At 47.6% G+C, this 16,344-nt stretch overlaps 2 protein-coding genes across 15 annotated transcripts in view; one reads left to right on the top strand and one right to left on the bottom strand.

Moving 5' to 3' along the window:
• Positions 1-16,344, bottom strand: part of LOC137438770 (ferritin heavy chain-like) — a 91,609-nt gene that overhangs the window by 18,495 nt on the left and 56,770 nt on the right. The window contains exon 1 of one of the 2 annotated variants that reach the window (XM_068134108.2): positions 9,385-9,522. The exons of the other annotated variant lie outside the window; for it this stretch is intronic. Within the exon in view, the coding sequence (XP_067990209.1) occupies positions 9,385-9,402 (18 nt within the window). The 5' untranslated portion in view covers positions 9,403-9,522. Of the gene's footprint in view, positions 1-9,384; positions 9,523-16,344 lie in introns of those variants that run through there. 2 annotated transcript variants of the gene reach the window in all.
• The window catches only part of LOC137438766 (rho GTPase-activating protein 1), a 70,106-nt gene that overhangs the window by 3,470 nt on the left and 50,292 nt on the right, over positions 1-16,344 (top strand). For 2 of the 13 annotated variants that reach the window (XM_068134102.2, XM_078767220.1), the window contains exon 2: positions 13,790-14,015. In XM_068134102.2, coding sequence (XP_067990203.1) covers positions 13,790-14,015 — 226 coding nt within the window. Of the gene's footprint in view, positions 1-10,090; positions 12,892-13,107; positions 13,519-13,789; positions 14,016-16,344 lie in introns of those variants that run through there. The other 11 variants (XM_078767219.1, XM_068134098.2, XM_068134103.2 and 8 more) reach the window with 11 other exon arrangements.

Below are 16,344 nucleotides of genomic sequence, written 5' to 3'. Positions count from 1 at the left end.
AATGGACGTACCATTGGCGGCAAGCAGCGCGGGGCCCCGGCCCGCGGACTGCTTATCGGACGTACCGGCGGGAACGACACTCACCTGCGCTCCCGTGTCGCACAGGTAACGGCGCCCGGATAAGGTGTCCATGATGAACAACAGGCTGCCAGTATGGCCGACGCTCATGGCAGGAAGCGAGCGCCAGCCTGGTCGTTTCCCGACCTGCCAAAAGTACAAGGCAGGCGACAGGACCTGGCCTTGTGGCCGAACCTGGCATGGAAACGGCACCAGGTCTGGCCCGGTGGTGGTCGCCGCACCGGTTGCGACGACGGTGGTGGGCGGGGCGTGGCGGCGGCCACACACGGATCCGCCAAACCTATGCCGCGCTCGGAAGGAACCGAACGCCATGCCACGCGGCGATCCGCCAAACCTATGCCGTATTCGGGAGGATCCGAACGCCATGCCACGCGGCGATCCGCCAAACCTACGCCGTGCTCGGAAGGATCCAAACCACCCGCGCCGTGCGCGGCGCCGGGACCCACGACGGCCGTGCTATATGCCGGCCGCGCGTCGTGGGCTGCGAAATACTTGTCCGCCTCCCTGGCCAGGGCCCGCGGTTCCGTAATGGTCGACCCGGCCAACGCGAGCCGCACCTGTACAGGCAGCGCGCGGAGGAAGAGAGCACGGGACAGGAAATCCGCGTGGCCGTTGCCGAGCAGGGCTAGCATGTAATCCATGCGGGCGGACGGGCGTGTCGCCGAGGGCGGGAAGGTGCAAAAGACGGTCGGCGCGGTCGGCCTCTGGGAGGCCAAATGTATCGAGGAGCAGCTGCTTGAGCACCGCGTACTTGCCCTCGTCCGGCGGGTGCCGGAGGAAGGACACGACGCGCGCGGCCGTGCCGGAGCCAAGGGCAGCGACCACGTAGACGTACCTCGTGCCGTCCGCCGTGACGTCCCGGAGCTGGAATTGGGCCTCGGCTTGAAGAAACCAGGTGTCGGCCTGCGCTTCCCAGAACTCCGGCAGCTTGATCACGTTGATGGCCATTGCGCGTTCGGGGGTTCAACTACGGTTGAACCAGTCGGAGGTCACCAATGTGGTGCGGGAGCACACACGTTGAACAAAGGTAGGCCACAACGCTTTGGTTATCATCGAGCTCTTTATTCATTGCTCACTCATCTGCACTGGCGCGCTCTGGGCTGCGCGCCCGGTGTATATCCCGCGGCCACGCCTACCCCTCGGGCGTGGCCGCCGCCCACTTGGTGCGTGGAATGATGCCCTCACGTCAGTGAGCTTTCGTGTCCGCCACACTAATTTAATACTTGATTTCATTGTCAATGCAGAAATAAATCATGTTTTTAATTCCGAGTTCGCGGTGATCGGGGTGGTAATTATAATGAGACGGACAAGGTGTGTTTTTTATTACCTCCGACACCGAAGGTGGATGCAGGTTATGTTTTCACGTCTGTCTGTCTGTGAACAGGATACCGTATCTCAAAAAGTTATGGGCGGATTTGGACGAAACTTGGTGGACATGTTGGGTGTCTGACAAGGAAGAATCGATTCAATTTTGGTGAAGATCTGAATATGGATTCGGCTACAAGAATTATTTAATTTATACGTGATTCTTCACCATTGAGAGATCGGGTGAAAACCGACATCTAACATGATATTTATAAAAGTTATGGACGAGTTATGAATAAACTTGTTGGATGAGTTGGTTTGGTGACAAGAACAAGCGATTCGATTTTGGTTCAGGTCCGAATCCAGATCCGGCCTATCAGTCGGATACAAAACGTAAACTGTTCACCAGGTGGAGGTATGTATGCTCTCTTCCGAGTGCCGTTGTAGACTCTAATTCAGATACCGGTATATATAATGGTCCAGTACATGCGGATACGTGTGGACCTGGCGGATCGACCTTTAAAGGGCTTACACCTGGTTTGCGAAAGAAAATAAACGGCAATAACTTTTTGAGATAACCTATTCACAGACAGACAGAGGTGAAAACATAACCTGGATCCACCTTCGGTGGCAGAAGTAATTACAGGAGCACACGTGTCGGAATGTACAGAACAACTAATTAGGTAACCGAATGTAATGTCAGTGATGACATTGGTAGGTGAAATAATTAAGTCCCTTCAGCCTCTGGGTGGAGCGAGTCAGGTGGACACCGAACCTTGGGGCCATCTGTGTGACGTTTATACCGAACCACAGGGGTCAGGGCATCTGTGTGACGAGGTTCATATACTGAGTCTCGATCTGCGTACAAGCGCTATTGTAGTGGTTACCTTATTCACATGTCGCGGTTACCTTATTCACATGTCGCGGTTAACTTATCCGCATGTGATGGTTACCAATACGATGGGTTTGGTCTAACCCACGCACACGGCTTTTGGTTGTGTCGTCGTGACGCACGCGCGGCTGTTGGAGCCACGCCCTCCGAAGAGGGATCTTGGTTTTATATAAGCCGTTACGACTTCCCTTCGCGAGCAGTTGCTGGAGATTTCTGTACAATAAACAACCTTTGTACCCAACGAAATGGCCTCTTCTTGTCGTCTTCGGCAACTACTAAACTGGTGACCTCGGTGCCCCCGAACGTATTCGGGGGCCAAATGAACTCGGCAATATTGCGACCGCAATTTCTTCCACAAGACCTAAACTCGAACGGCCGGAGTTTTAGCAACGACGAGCGGCCATGTGGTTCACGCATCGCGCTCGGTTCCTCCTCTACGACTGGAGGGGCGAACCAGCTCCGGGACCCTCCGAAGGAACGCCGTTACGGGGCGTTGGCGGCACGGCTACTTCGTCGCCTCCACGCACACAGGCCGAGTACTGCTGCTCGGCGCCTTCGCGCACACAGGCCAAGTACTCCTGCTCGCCGCCTCCGCGCACACAGGCCGAGTACTGCTGCTCGTCGCCTCCGCGCACACAGGCCGAGTACTGCTGCTCGTCGCCTCCGCGCACACAGGCCGAGTACTGCTGCTCGCCACTCCTACTACTGCTCCTACGGCGGATCCCGAGGCTGATGCTGCTGCAACTACAACTACTACCGCTGCTCATCTCTTGCGCACGCACGGCTGCTTCGTTACCTTCGCGCGCACTGGAGCCTCGTTGTCTTCGCGCGCACTGCTGCTCGCCACTCCCGCAATTCCTACTGCTGCAACTACAACGGCTACCGCTGCTCAGCACCTGCGGCCCGGCTCTGTTCCACCCGCGGCCCGGCTCTGTTCCACCCGCGGCCCGGCGCTGTTCCACCCGCGGCCCGGCTCTGTTCCACCCGCGGCCTGGCTCTGTTCCACCCGCGGCCCGCCTCTGTTCCACCCGCGGCCCGGCTCTGTTCCACCCGCGGCCCGGCTCTGTTCCACCTGCGAACTATGTACACGCCCGTGGCATGCCTTCTGGGGGGGGGCGCATGTAGTGGTTACCTTATTCACATGTCGCGGTTACCTTATTCACATGTCGCGGTTACCTTATTCACATGTCGCGGTTAACTTATCCGCATGTGACGGTTACCAATACGATGGGTTTGGTCTAACCCACGCACACGGGCTTTTGGTTGTGTGGTCGTGACGCACGCGCGGCTGTTGGAGCCACGCCCTCCGAAGAGGGTTCTTGGTTTTATATAAGCCGTTACGACTTCCGTTCGCGAGCAGTTGCTGGAGATTTCTGTACAATAAACTACCTTTGTACCCAACGAAATGGCCTCTTCTTGTCGTCTTCGGCAACTACTAAACTATATTCGTTAAAGAGGGTTAAAGTGTTACACGGAGCCTTTGGGAGCCTTTTATAGAGCTCTGGGAAGCTTTTTCGGAACTTCCTGGGAGTAAACAGTCGAAGGCTTATCGATGAACACGATCTGTACGCATGGATCCAGATACTGACTTGCACTGTCAATATGTGGAAAAGGGTAGTTACCATCTGTCCAAATCTATTGCAGATTATGTCAGGAAGAGACACCCGGGTTTCCTTGAAGAGTCAAGCCTCCTCCAAATGTAATGATTCTCAGTCCTCAGACATCAAATACACCTGCGAAAGCTGAAACTCTGGCGGAAGCAGCTGCATTAAAGACAAAACGAAAGTATTTCCACTCTGAAGCTAAGAAAAGAGCAGATCTTGCATGGCGTCAAACAGAAGCTCAAGCTGAACTTGAAAGGCTTCAAACTATGAAGGAGCTTGACATGGCAGAGGCGAAAGTAAATGTCTTTCACGGACTTGAACGTGAAGAGAGTTCTCTCCCAAATCAAAGATATAGACCATCACTACCTGATATCGACAAGGAACGATTCGTTAGACATTATGTCCGCAACCACTGTGGAGTGGATCAGGACTCTATACTATATAATTCGGATCATCATTCTTATTGTGAAAAGAGCGTTTCACATGCAGAGCTAGACTTGAGAAATGTAGTTCCACCAGACCGAGCAACATCTAACTGGAACAGAACCACAGAGGAGATGTGCGACAATCTGTGATTGGCCCAGGCACAAGATGTCCTGGGTGGAGCTATCTGGGGATGTGTGTGGCGGAGTGAGTCGGCAGATGTCCTGGGTGGAGCTTTCTGGGGGATGTGTGTGGCGGAGTGAGTCGGGCAGATGTCCTGGGTGGAGCTTTCTGGGGGATGTGTGTGGCGGAGTGAGTCGGGAAGATGTCCTGGGTGGAGCTTTCTGGGGGATGTGTGTGGCGGAGTGAGTTGGGCAGATGTCCTGGGTGGAGCTTTCTGGGGGATGTGTGTGGCGGAGTGAGTCGGGCAGATGTCCTGGGTGGAGCTTTCTGGGGGATGTGTGTGGCGGAGTGAGTCGGGCAGATGTCCTTGGTGGAGCTATCTGGGAGATGTGTGTGGCGGAGCAAGTCGGGCAGATATCCTGGGTGGAGCTTTCTGGGGGATGTGTGTGGCCGAGCGAGTCTGGCAGATGTCCTGAACCACCCCCTGAAACACTGGTAACGGGAATCACACAACCATGAAAAATGCTGAGTTGTCTACTTAAGCCAAATGTTTGCTGATCAGGTTCACCTTGGACGTATACACCACCCTGAGCCTGATTTCTTTCCAGGAAATGGCCCCGCCTATATCCTCCTTGGAAATCGGCATTTGAAACTTTAATGGAAGGAAAGAAAGTCCCACATTCAGAGAAAATCTGTTATCTCCAGAATTATCTAGGCGGTGCTGCGAAAGAGGTTGTGGAAGGGTTCTTTCTGATCAATACAGCAGAGGCATTTGAAGATGCCAAAATGGTACTGGAGAGGCAAAAATGATACTGAAGAGGCAAAAATGATACTGAAGAGGCAAAAATGGTACTGGAACGACGTTACGGGGACGGGTTTCTCATGGCCGACGCATTCAGAGAGAAGTTAGACAATTGGCCGAAGGTTGCATCAAGAGATGGCCCAGCCCTGCGTAACTAGACTGATTTCTTGAGACGGTGTGAAGCGGCCACGAAGAGAATAGACACTCGTCAAGTTCTAAATGACAGTTGAGAAAATAGGAAATTACTCACAAAGCTTCCTGAGTGCTTACCTTTGCGATGACCAAGAGTCGTCTCAGACTGGAAGAACCACCTTTAGAGGCCATTTTCCCCCGCAGAGCAGGGGTTGGCCTTTTTCGGGCACTGTGGTCCCCTTCTTGAAGCAATGTTTTATGGCCGGACGCCCTTCCTGCCACCAACCCTGTTAATCACCTCTTGCGACACACAGGGAATTACCAGTGACCTGGTACTCAATTTGCCGACCTCGGAGGGATGACAGGCTGAGTCAACCCGCCTGGCGTTAATTCAGCGATCGTTTGGGATTCGAACCCAGGATCCTAGGCATCCCAAGCCGGCACCCTAACCGCTAAGCCAACAACTAGGCTAGTCTCAGACTGGAAGGAAAACGAGAAACAGATTCCACTTTTCTCAATGATTGCCTCGGTTATCGCTAAAGAAGCAGAAATAGTTTGTGATCCGGTGACTTCGCTCGAGGCTGTGAAATCAATAAGTAAATTCAGAAGTCCAGGAAGGCGAACATTCAAGAATACGGGATACCAAAGAAAGGTCGGTGTTGCTACCTCTCTCTCCACCGAAGTGACACAAAATAGTGGAATCGTGCAAGTTGAAAGTGATGGCAAGTTGTTCTTTCTCTGTAAATTTCAGCATCGCATTGATGACTGTGGATCATATTGAGCCAAAACTTCACTGGACGGAAAGATCTTTGCCAAAGAAAAGGATCTTTGTTATGGCCGCCTTAATGAAGGACATTTTGCCAAGACGTGTGTCGTAGAAAAGTCTGCAAAACATGCAAAGGATGGCACCCAACTGGTCGTCATGGAGATAGCAGACAGAAAAGCACGTCACAACAGAACACAGTTATGAAAGTAGTATCTGCCATTCCATCCCAAGATCAGACAGAAGGAATTTGAGATCTCAATCTGATGCACGATTCACTGCCATGGGAAAGAGCTTTGGGCATCCAATGCTCCGTTGAATCTGAAACTTTCCAATTTCAGATCAATCATAAAGACCAACCACTAACGAGATGAGGTGTCTTATCAACATTGTGTTCAGTATACGACTCTCTCGGATTTGCAACTCCTGTTGTTCTAGTAGGTAAACAGATATTACAGATATTACAGATGTTACAATATTACAGATATTACATTACAGATATTACAATATTACAGATATTACATTACAGATATTACAATATTACAGATATTACAGATATTACAGATGTTACAATATTACAGATATTACATTACAGATATTACAATATTACAGATATTACATTACAGATATTACAATATTACAGATATTACATTACAGATATTACAATATTACAGATATTACAGATATTACAATATTACAGATATTACATTACAGATATTACAATATTACAGATATTACATTACAGATATTACATTACAGATATTACATTACAGATATTACAATATTACAGATATTACATTACAGATATTACATTACAGATATTACAGATGTTACAATATTACAGATATTACATTACAGATATTACAATATTACAGATATTACAGATATTACAGATGTTACAATATTACAGATATTACATTACAGATATTACATTACAGATATTACATTACAGATATTACAATATTACAGATATTACATTACAGATATTACATTACAGATATTACAGATATTACAGATGTTACAATATTACAGATATTACATTACAGATATTACAATATTACAGATATTACATGACAGATATTACAATATTACAGATATTACAGATGTTACAATATTACAGATATTACATTACAGATATTACAATATTACAGATATTACATTACAGATATTACAATATTACAGATATTACATTACAGATATTACAATATTACAGATATTACATTACAGATATTACAATATTACAGATATTACATTACAGATATTACAATATTACAGATATTACATTACAGATATTACAATATTACAGATATTACATTACAGATATTACAATATTACAGATATTACATTACAGATATTACAATATTACAGATACTACATTACAGATATTACAATATTACAGATATTACATTACAGATATTACAATATTACAGATATTACATTACAGATATTACAATATTACAGATATTACATTACAGATATTACAATATTACAGATATTACATTACAGATATTACAATATTACAGATATTACATTACAGATATTACAATATTACAGATATTACATTACAGATATTACAATATTACAGATATTACATTACAGATATTACAATATTACAGATACTACATTACAGATATTACAATATTACAGATATTACATTACAGATATTACAATATTACAGATATTACATTACAGATATTACAATATTACAGATATTACATTACAGATATTACAATATTACAGATATTACATTACAGATATTACATTACAGATATTACATTACAGATATTACAATATTACAGATATTACATTACAGATATTACAATATTACAGATATTACATTACAGATATTACAATATTACAGATATTACATTACAGATATTACATTACAGATATTACAATATTACAGATATTACAATATTACAGATATTACATTACAGATATTACAATATTACAGATATTACATTACAGATATTACAATATTACAGATATTACAATATTACAGATATTACATTACAGATATTACAATATTACAGATATTACATTACAGATATTACAATATTACAGATATTACATTACAGATATTACAATATTACAGATATTACATTACAGATATTACAATATTACAGATATTACATTACAGATATTACAATATTACAGATATTACATTACAGATATTACAATATTACAGATATTACATTACAGATATTACATTACAGATATTACAATATTACAGATATTACATTACAGATATTACAATATTACAGATATTACATTACAGATATTACAATATTACAGATATTACATTACAGATATTACAATATTACAGATATTACATTACAGATATTACAATATTACAGATATTACATTACAGATATTACAATATTACAGATATTACAGATATTACAGATGTTACAATATTACAGATATTACATTACAGATATTACAATATTACAGATATTACATTACAGATATTACAATATTACAGATATTACATTACAGATATTACAATATTACAGATACTACATTACAGATATTACATTACAGATATTACAATATTACAGATATTACATTACAGATATTACAATATTACAGATATTACATTACAGATATTACAATATTACAGATACTACATTACAGATATTACATTACAGATATTACAATATTACAGATATTACATTACAGATATTACAATATTACAGATATTACATTACAGATATTACAATATTACAGATATTACATTACAGATATTACAATATTACAGATATTACAATATTACAGATATTACATTACAGATATTACATTACAGATATTACAATATTACAGATATTACATTACAGATATTACAATATTACAGATATTACATTACAGATATTACAATATTACAGATATTACATTACAGATATTACAAGCTGAGCCATGCAAAGATCCGATGGACTGCAAAGATCCACAACATCTTCGACCACAATGGGAACAATGGAGAAGCAACCTCACGTTTAGAGCCATTGCGGATCAAAAGGTGCTTCAAACCGACTAACTTTGGGAAAGTTAGAAAGCCGAACTCCCACACGGATCCGGTGCCATGGAAATATGTACTAAACCCGTTTTGGACAAGATGGAGGAAGGAATACCTTCATAGTATAACTTCAAGACAGAGGTGGCCTGCTCCTTGCCGCAACGTACAGATTGGGGATACGTGGTACTGATAAAAAACGAAAACCTGATGGGTAACACTTGGCAGTTGGGCCGAGTTATGGAGACCTACCTGGATGAAGCCGAGCATGTCCGCAGAATTAGGCTGATCATTGGTAACAGATCGCTGAATGCGAAAGGTCTTCCTCTTTGTCCCTCTGTCTCACTTGAATGCCCGATGTCCTGGGTGGAGCTATCTTGGGGATATGTGGAGTGGAGCAAGTCGGGCAGATGTCCTGGGTGGAGCTATCTTGGGGATATGTGGAGTGGAGCAAGTCGGGCAGATGTCCTGGGTGGAGCTATCTGGGGAATGTGTGGGGCGGAGCGAGTCGGGCAGATGTCCTGGGTGGAGCTATCTGGGGGACATGTGAGGCGGAGCGAGTCGGGCAGGTGCCCTCGGTGGAGCTATCTGGGGGACATGTGGGGCGGAGCGAGTCGGGCAGATGTCCTGGGTGGAGCTATCTGGGGGATGTGTGTAGGGCGGAGCGATTCGGGCAGATGTCCTGGGTGGAGCTATCTGGGGAACATGTGGGGCGGAGCGAGTCGGGCAGCTGTCCTGGGTGGAGCTATCTGGGGGATGTGTGGGGCGTAGCGAGTCCGGCAGATGTTCTGGGTGGAGCTATCTGGGGGATGTGTGGGGTGGAGCAAGTCGGGCAGATGTCCTGGGTGGAGCTATCTGGGATATGTGTGGGGTGGAGCGAATCAGGCAGGTGTCCTGGGTGGAGCTATCTGGGAGACATTTGGGGTGGAGCGAGTCGGGCAGATGTCCTGGGTGGAGATATCTCGTGGATGTGTGGGGCGGAACGAGTCGGGCAGATGTCCTGGGTGGAGCTATGTGTGGAATGTGTGGGGTGGAGCGAGTCGGGCAGATGTCCAGGGTGGAGCTATCTGGGGGACATGTGGGGCGGAGCGAGTTGGGCAGATGTCTTGGGTGGAGCTATCTGGGGGACATGTGGGGCGGAGCGAGTCTGGCAGATGTCCAGGGTGGAGCTATCTGGGGGACGGGCAGGACTGCTTTCCCGTATGTACAGTTGTGACTACCTGTCCGAATGTACAGAACTACAACGTGTCCGAATGTAGTCAGGACTACTGTATGTGCGAATCTATAAGACTACGTGTCCGAATGTCCATGAAGGAGTGTCTATTTGTATTTGTTTGGTCGCGATAATTAAATAAGTTTGTGATTTAACAGTGACACAAATCCGTGTCTACAAAGTACAACAATTACGTTTTCCTTTCGTTTTAGACGTTTAACCAACCCGTCTGACGGTGACGGTTTATTGATGATGTCCGACCATTGCTCAGCTCCAGGTTGGACCTTTGTCTGAGTGTCATTGCTGGCGATGTTTTGTTGAATCATACATTTTTTTGGCCGGAAGTGTAAGTGGAGAGAAGGAGGAAGGGGGAGGAAGGAAAAGGGTGAGAGAAGGAGAGAGTACGAAAGAGGCTTTGCCCGTCAACCTGGTACCTTGCTTGCTTCCTGGTATCGTGCTTCGTCTCGGGTAAAGACGTGTCTGTACCTATCAATCTGCGTCTATATGTCTGCATCTGCGTTTCTGTAGTCGTCCGTGCGTATGCGAATGACTTGCACGTCCTTGTCTGCATTTTGTCACTCCGTGTGTCTGAGCCTGTTGGCCCCACGTGTCTGCACTTTGTCACTTCGTGTGTCTGCGCCTGTTGGACCCGCGTGTCTGCACTTTGTCACTCCGTGTGTCTGAGCCTGTTGGCCCCATGTGTCTGGACTTTGTCACTCCGTGTATCTGCGCCTGTTGGCACCGTGTGTCTGCACTTTGTCACTCCGTGTGTCTGAGCCTGTTGGCACCGTGTGTCTGCACTTTGTCACTCCGTGTGTCTGCGCTTGTTGGCCCCGTGTATCTGCGCCTGTTGGCCCCGTGTCTGAGCCTGTTGGCCCCGTGTGTTTGCGCCTGTTGGCCCCGTGTGTCTGCGCCTGTTGGCCCCGTGTGTCTGCGCCTGTTGGCCCCGTGTGTTTGCGCCTGTTGGCCCCGTGTGTCTGCGCCTGTTGGCCCCGTGTGTCTGCGCCTGTTGGCCCCGTGTGTCTGCGCTTGTTGGCACCGTGTGTCTGCACTTTGTCACTCCGTGTGTCTGCGCCTGTTGGCTCCGTTTGTCTTCTCTTTGTCAGTTCGTGTGTCTGCACTGCGTCTCCATGCTCCGTGTGTCTGCACTTTGTCACTCCGTTTGTCTGCTCTTTGTCAGTTCGTGTGTCTGCACTGCGTCTCCATGCTCCGTTTGTCTGCACTTTGTCACTCCGTGTGTCTGCGCCTGTTGGCCCCGTGACGTGCGTCTGAGCCTGTTGACCCTGTGTGTCTGCACTTTGTCACTCCGTGTGTTTGAGCCTGTTGACCCCATGTGTCTACACTTTGGCACTCCGGGTGTCTGCGCCGGTTGGCTCCATGTGTCTGCACTTTGTCATTCCGTGTGTCTGCGCCTGTTGGCCCCGTGACGTGCGTCTGAGCCTGTTGACCCCGTGTGTCTGCACTTTGTCACTCCGTGTGTCTGCGCCTGTTGGCCCCGTGTGTCTGCACTTTGTCACTCCGTGTGTCTGCGCCTGTTGGCCCCGTGTGTCTGCACTTTGTCACTCCGTGTGTCTGCGCCTGTTGGCTCCATGTGTCTGCACTTTGTCACTCCGTGTGTCTGTGCCTGTTGGCCCCGTGTGTCTGCACTTTGTCACTCCGTGTGTCTGCGCCTGTTGGCTCCATGTGTCTGCACTTTGTCACTCCGTGTGTCTGCGCCTGTTGGCCCCGTGTGTCTGCACTTCGTCACTCCGTGTGTCTGCGCCTGTTGGCTCCATGTGTCTGCACTTTGTCACTCCGTGTGTCTGCGCCTGTTGGCCCCGTGTGTCTGCACTTTGTCACTCCGTGTGTCTGCGCCTGTTGGCTCCATGTGTCTGCACTTTGTCACTCCGTGTGTCTGTGCCTGTTGACTCCATGTGTCTGCATTTTGTCACTCCGTGTGTCTGCGCCTGTTGGCTCCGTTTGTCTTCTATTTGTCAGTTCGTGTGTCTGCATTGCGTCTCCATGCTCCATGTGTCTGCATTTTGTCACTCCGTGTGTCTGCGCCTGTTGGCTCCGTTTGTCTTCTATTTGTCAGTTCGTGTGTCTGCATTGCGTCTCCATGCTCCGTGTGTCTGCATTTTGTCACTCCGTGTGTCTGCATTTTGTCACTCCGTGTCTGCGCCTGTTGGCTCCGTTTGTCTGCTCTTTGTCAGTTCGTGTCTGAACTGCGTCTCCATGCTCCGTGTGTCTGCACTTTGTTACCCCGTGTCTGCGCCTGTTGGCTCCGTTTGTCTGCTCTTTGTCAGTTCGTGTGTCTGCACTGCGTCTCCATGCTCCGTGTGTGTCTGCACTTTGTCACTCCGTGTGTGCGCCTGTTGGCTCCGTTTGTCTGCTCTTTGTCAGTTCGTGTGTCTGCACTGCGTCTCCATGCTCCGTGTGTCTGCACTTTGTCACTCCGTGTGTCTGCACTTTGTCACTCCGTGTGTCTGCACTTTGTCACTCGGTGTCATGTTGTTGTCGCATGCCTTACTCACTCGGATGTTCTTACTTCATGAAACATTTTAAAGGTGATGATGGGTCCACGTACAGACTACAGACAGTGTTCTGAGATAAGGGTTTGTGTGGGTGTGGTGGAGGACCGACTGGTACATTTATGGTTGTGGTATCTCAATGATGTCATCCAGAGTTATCGGAGGGTGGCGGGGTGGTCGGAGGGTGGTGGGGTGGCGGGGTGGTCGGAGGGTGGTGGGGTGGTGGGGTGGTCGGAGGGTGGCGGGGTGGTCGGAGGGTGGCGGGGTGGTCGGAGGGTGGTGGGGTGGCGGGGTGGTCGGAGGGTGGCGGGGTGGCGGGGTGGTCGGAGGGTGGCGGGGTGGTCGGAGGGTGGCGGGGTGGTCGGAGGGTGTAGCCCTTGGTTGTTGGGTTGGTGTGTCCCACTCTTTGGGATCATGGGAAGGCGGAGCGGCCAAATATTCACTTTTGAATCGGTGCCTCTGAGTTTTCTTTGTTTTTTTTGTCCCTCTTTGGAGACACCCCAGTATTCTTCCCTGGAGGGTTAGACAGTGTACCGTGTCTGAGGCCTTGCAGTATGTTGGCCCTGCACTCCTAGTTCATGTGTTTGTTTTTGTTCCCTCAACCTCCATGTGCTTCTCTTGGCATTTCCTGCCGCTCTTGTAAACTTCCACCACAAGTCTCAAGTATGAGGAAACAAAGCGACGTGTACTAATCCTCCCTTGTATTCGTACTCGTTTTTCCTCCATCGTGTCTGTGTCTATGTGTGTGTACACCACTCCTCTCCCCACATAAACCCCTCTCTCTCTCCTCTCCCCATAGAAATGTTTAAAATGACTTTTTTCTGCTCCCTCTGCCCCATCCTCCTTCCCGCCATCATTCATGTTACGAGACGTGTCGCTCTTTCGTCCTAAACCTTTTTCATCTCCTCCGTCCACCAACTCTCCCCCTCGCCAGGCCCTGACGATGTCAGCAGATCTCATTGATCTTGAAGAGAAGTCGGGAGGAGCAGGCGGCAAGATGCCGCGTGCCGGGGCACAGTGGACTTCGGCGGCGACGCCTGGGACTGGGAGCGAACGAGACGGCGGGCGGCCATTTGCCGTGGGAACCCAGGATGCTACCGGTGCACTTGGAGGAGACGGGCACATGGCAGAAAGAACTTTGGAGGAACTCGCAGAGAGAGGTAAGGGAGTTGGTACAAAGTGCAAGACCACAAACTATTTACGATCCGGTGCTGAGAGCCGCGTGGGGTCAGTGAGGGTTGGGGAACGACCTTGGCGTGAACAGCTGATCTCGTGGGTCCGCACCGGAAACCTCGTCAAGTGAGTTGTTTGACTTGCGGGGAACTGCTTTGAAAGTTATTGATTTGGTTTGAAATTAGTTTTTTTTTTGTGTGTGTGATTGTCCGAAACTGAAAATTACGTTTTAATCATTTTGGTCTTTTGGACATTTTAAACACTCCTTGAAGAAACTTCTGCGAGTCCAGCAAGGTTAAGGTTGTACCTGAGGAAACCCGGACACAGGAAGACGCCGCCTGGCCCATCAGGCCCGTGTCCTTTCAGCATCCCCAACAACCCGAAAACTGTTTTTGAAAACTTTTTTTTTCCCAACTATAGCCCCCAAAAGAACGAATTGCATGTTAACACTTGGACACGGTACACGCATAATAATCGGAGATCTCAAACTTATACATAACGACTCAATCACATCAGGCTAATGTTAACCTATCTACCATTCCTGCCAATATACCTGTAACTCTCTTATGCTCATTTTTTACCTGCGACATGTCCCAAGTCTACAAGACCTTCCTGTTGTTGTTGTTGTTGTTGTTGTTGTTGTTGTTTTTAGGGTTCTTGTTGGGGGTCGATTTTTGAAATGTGCACAGATTGGTTGGACGGATTCCAGACCACACCCACATCTGTCGCTTGACTCCACGCACCATAGCACCAAGACAAAATGATATGGCTGCCATGTTGGTTTTCCGGTGGGCCTAACACATTAACCCAGCAGGCCTCTGCTGATTATACACAACCAGGGTTTGGTGTGTCAGATTTACATTGGCTTTGTTTTGGTCGAGTGTTATTCATGATGAGGGATCCTGAAAAATCTAATCACATGTTGAATAATAGTAAAGTTTAATCAAGCCAATCAGAATGCAAGGTAATCAAGCATTACATTATGTAATCGAGCGTTATGTTACGCAAGTTACAAAAAACAAGACCAAAAGTCTAACAGCGGCGTAGCTGGGCTTGTAAAATATTATAAACAACAACACAACAACATGCATTTTAAGGCCATTTTCCCTGCTAGAGTGGGGGTTAGCCTTGCGGTCCCCATGACAATCTTCTCCATTTTGCCCTATTTTCTGCATCTCTCCTTGTTAAGCCTTGTTAAGCCTCGTGTTGACTTAGCGGTTAGGGTGCCGGCTTGGGATCCTAGGATCCTGGGTTCGAATCCCGGTCGATCGCTGAATTAACGCCAGGGGGGTTGACTCAGCCTGTCATCCGCAAATTGAGTACCAGCTTGCTGGGATGAATGATCACGGTGTGTACCCCGATTTAGAATAGGTACACCGTATCCCTGCGCATCGTAACAGTGTGACCAAGGGTTCGCGTCAGGAAGGGCATCCGGCCATAAAAACATTGCCTCAAAACAGGGAACCATGATTGTCATGGGGCCCGCAAAGCTAACCCCTGCTCTAGCGGGGAAAATGGCCTTAAAACGATCATTCATTCTCCTTGTTAACCCCCTTGCCCACATTTCTTCTTCCACCATCTTTAGCCAAGTCTTTCTCGGTCTTCCCCGTCCTCTACTTCCTTCTACATTCATTTCCATCACTCTTCTCAACCAGTCACTTTCATCCTTCCTCAACACATGACCAAACCATCTCAACCTGTTCCTCTTCACAGCATCAATCACAGGCTCTATTCCCATCATCTTTCGCAATTCATCATTTGTCTTCCTCTCTCTCAACGATACTCCACACATTCACCGAACCATTCACATTTCCACCCTTTCCAGCCTTCGTTGCTGCTCTACATTCATGACCCATGTCTCGCTCCCATAAATCATAACACTTCTTACACATGCAGCATGCACCTTTCCCTTCAGCTTCAACGACACTCCCCTCCTCGTCAGCACGCCACTCAGTTCCCGAAACTTCTTCCATGCACATCTCACTCCAGCAACCGTTGCCGTGTCTGATACACCTTCTCCATTCAGCATGTCTCCGAGGTAGCAATATTATATGTATTATTAGTATTAGATTAGTATTATTAGTATTATTATTGTAAAATATAATAAACAACAAACACACATGATTAGCTTTTCAAACAGTCGCTAATGTTGCTTACAACTTTAAACAAAGAAATTTGAAGGAATCCCGACATCCGTGAGGTAAGTTTTACTTGCAGAACTGAGCGAAGATCTACTGTAATATATATACCCCACAAGGGTTGGAGGTGTGCTCATTTGCCAAGCAGCTAGCTAGCGCTTGCCAAGCCAGCTGTCCC

Source organism: Myxine glutinosa, chromosome 13 (genome assembly GCF_964187855.1).
Source record: "Myxine glutinosa chromosome 13, kmMyxGlut1.1, whole genome shotgun sequence".
NCBI classification, from domain to species: Eukaryota; Metazoa; Chordata; class Myxini; order Myxiniformes; family Myxinidae; genus Myxine; species Myxine glutinosa.
This window is presented reverse-complemented; position numbering and strand designations above follow the sequence as displayed.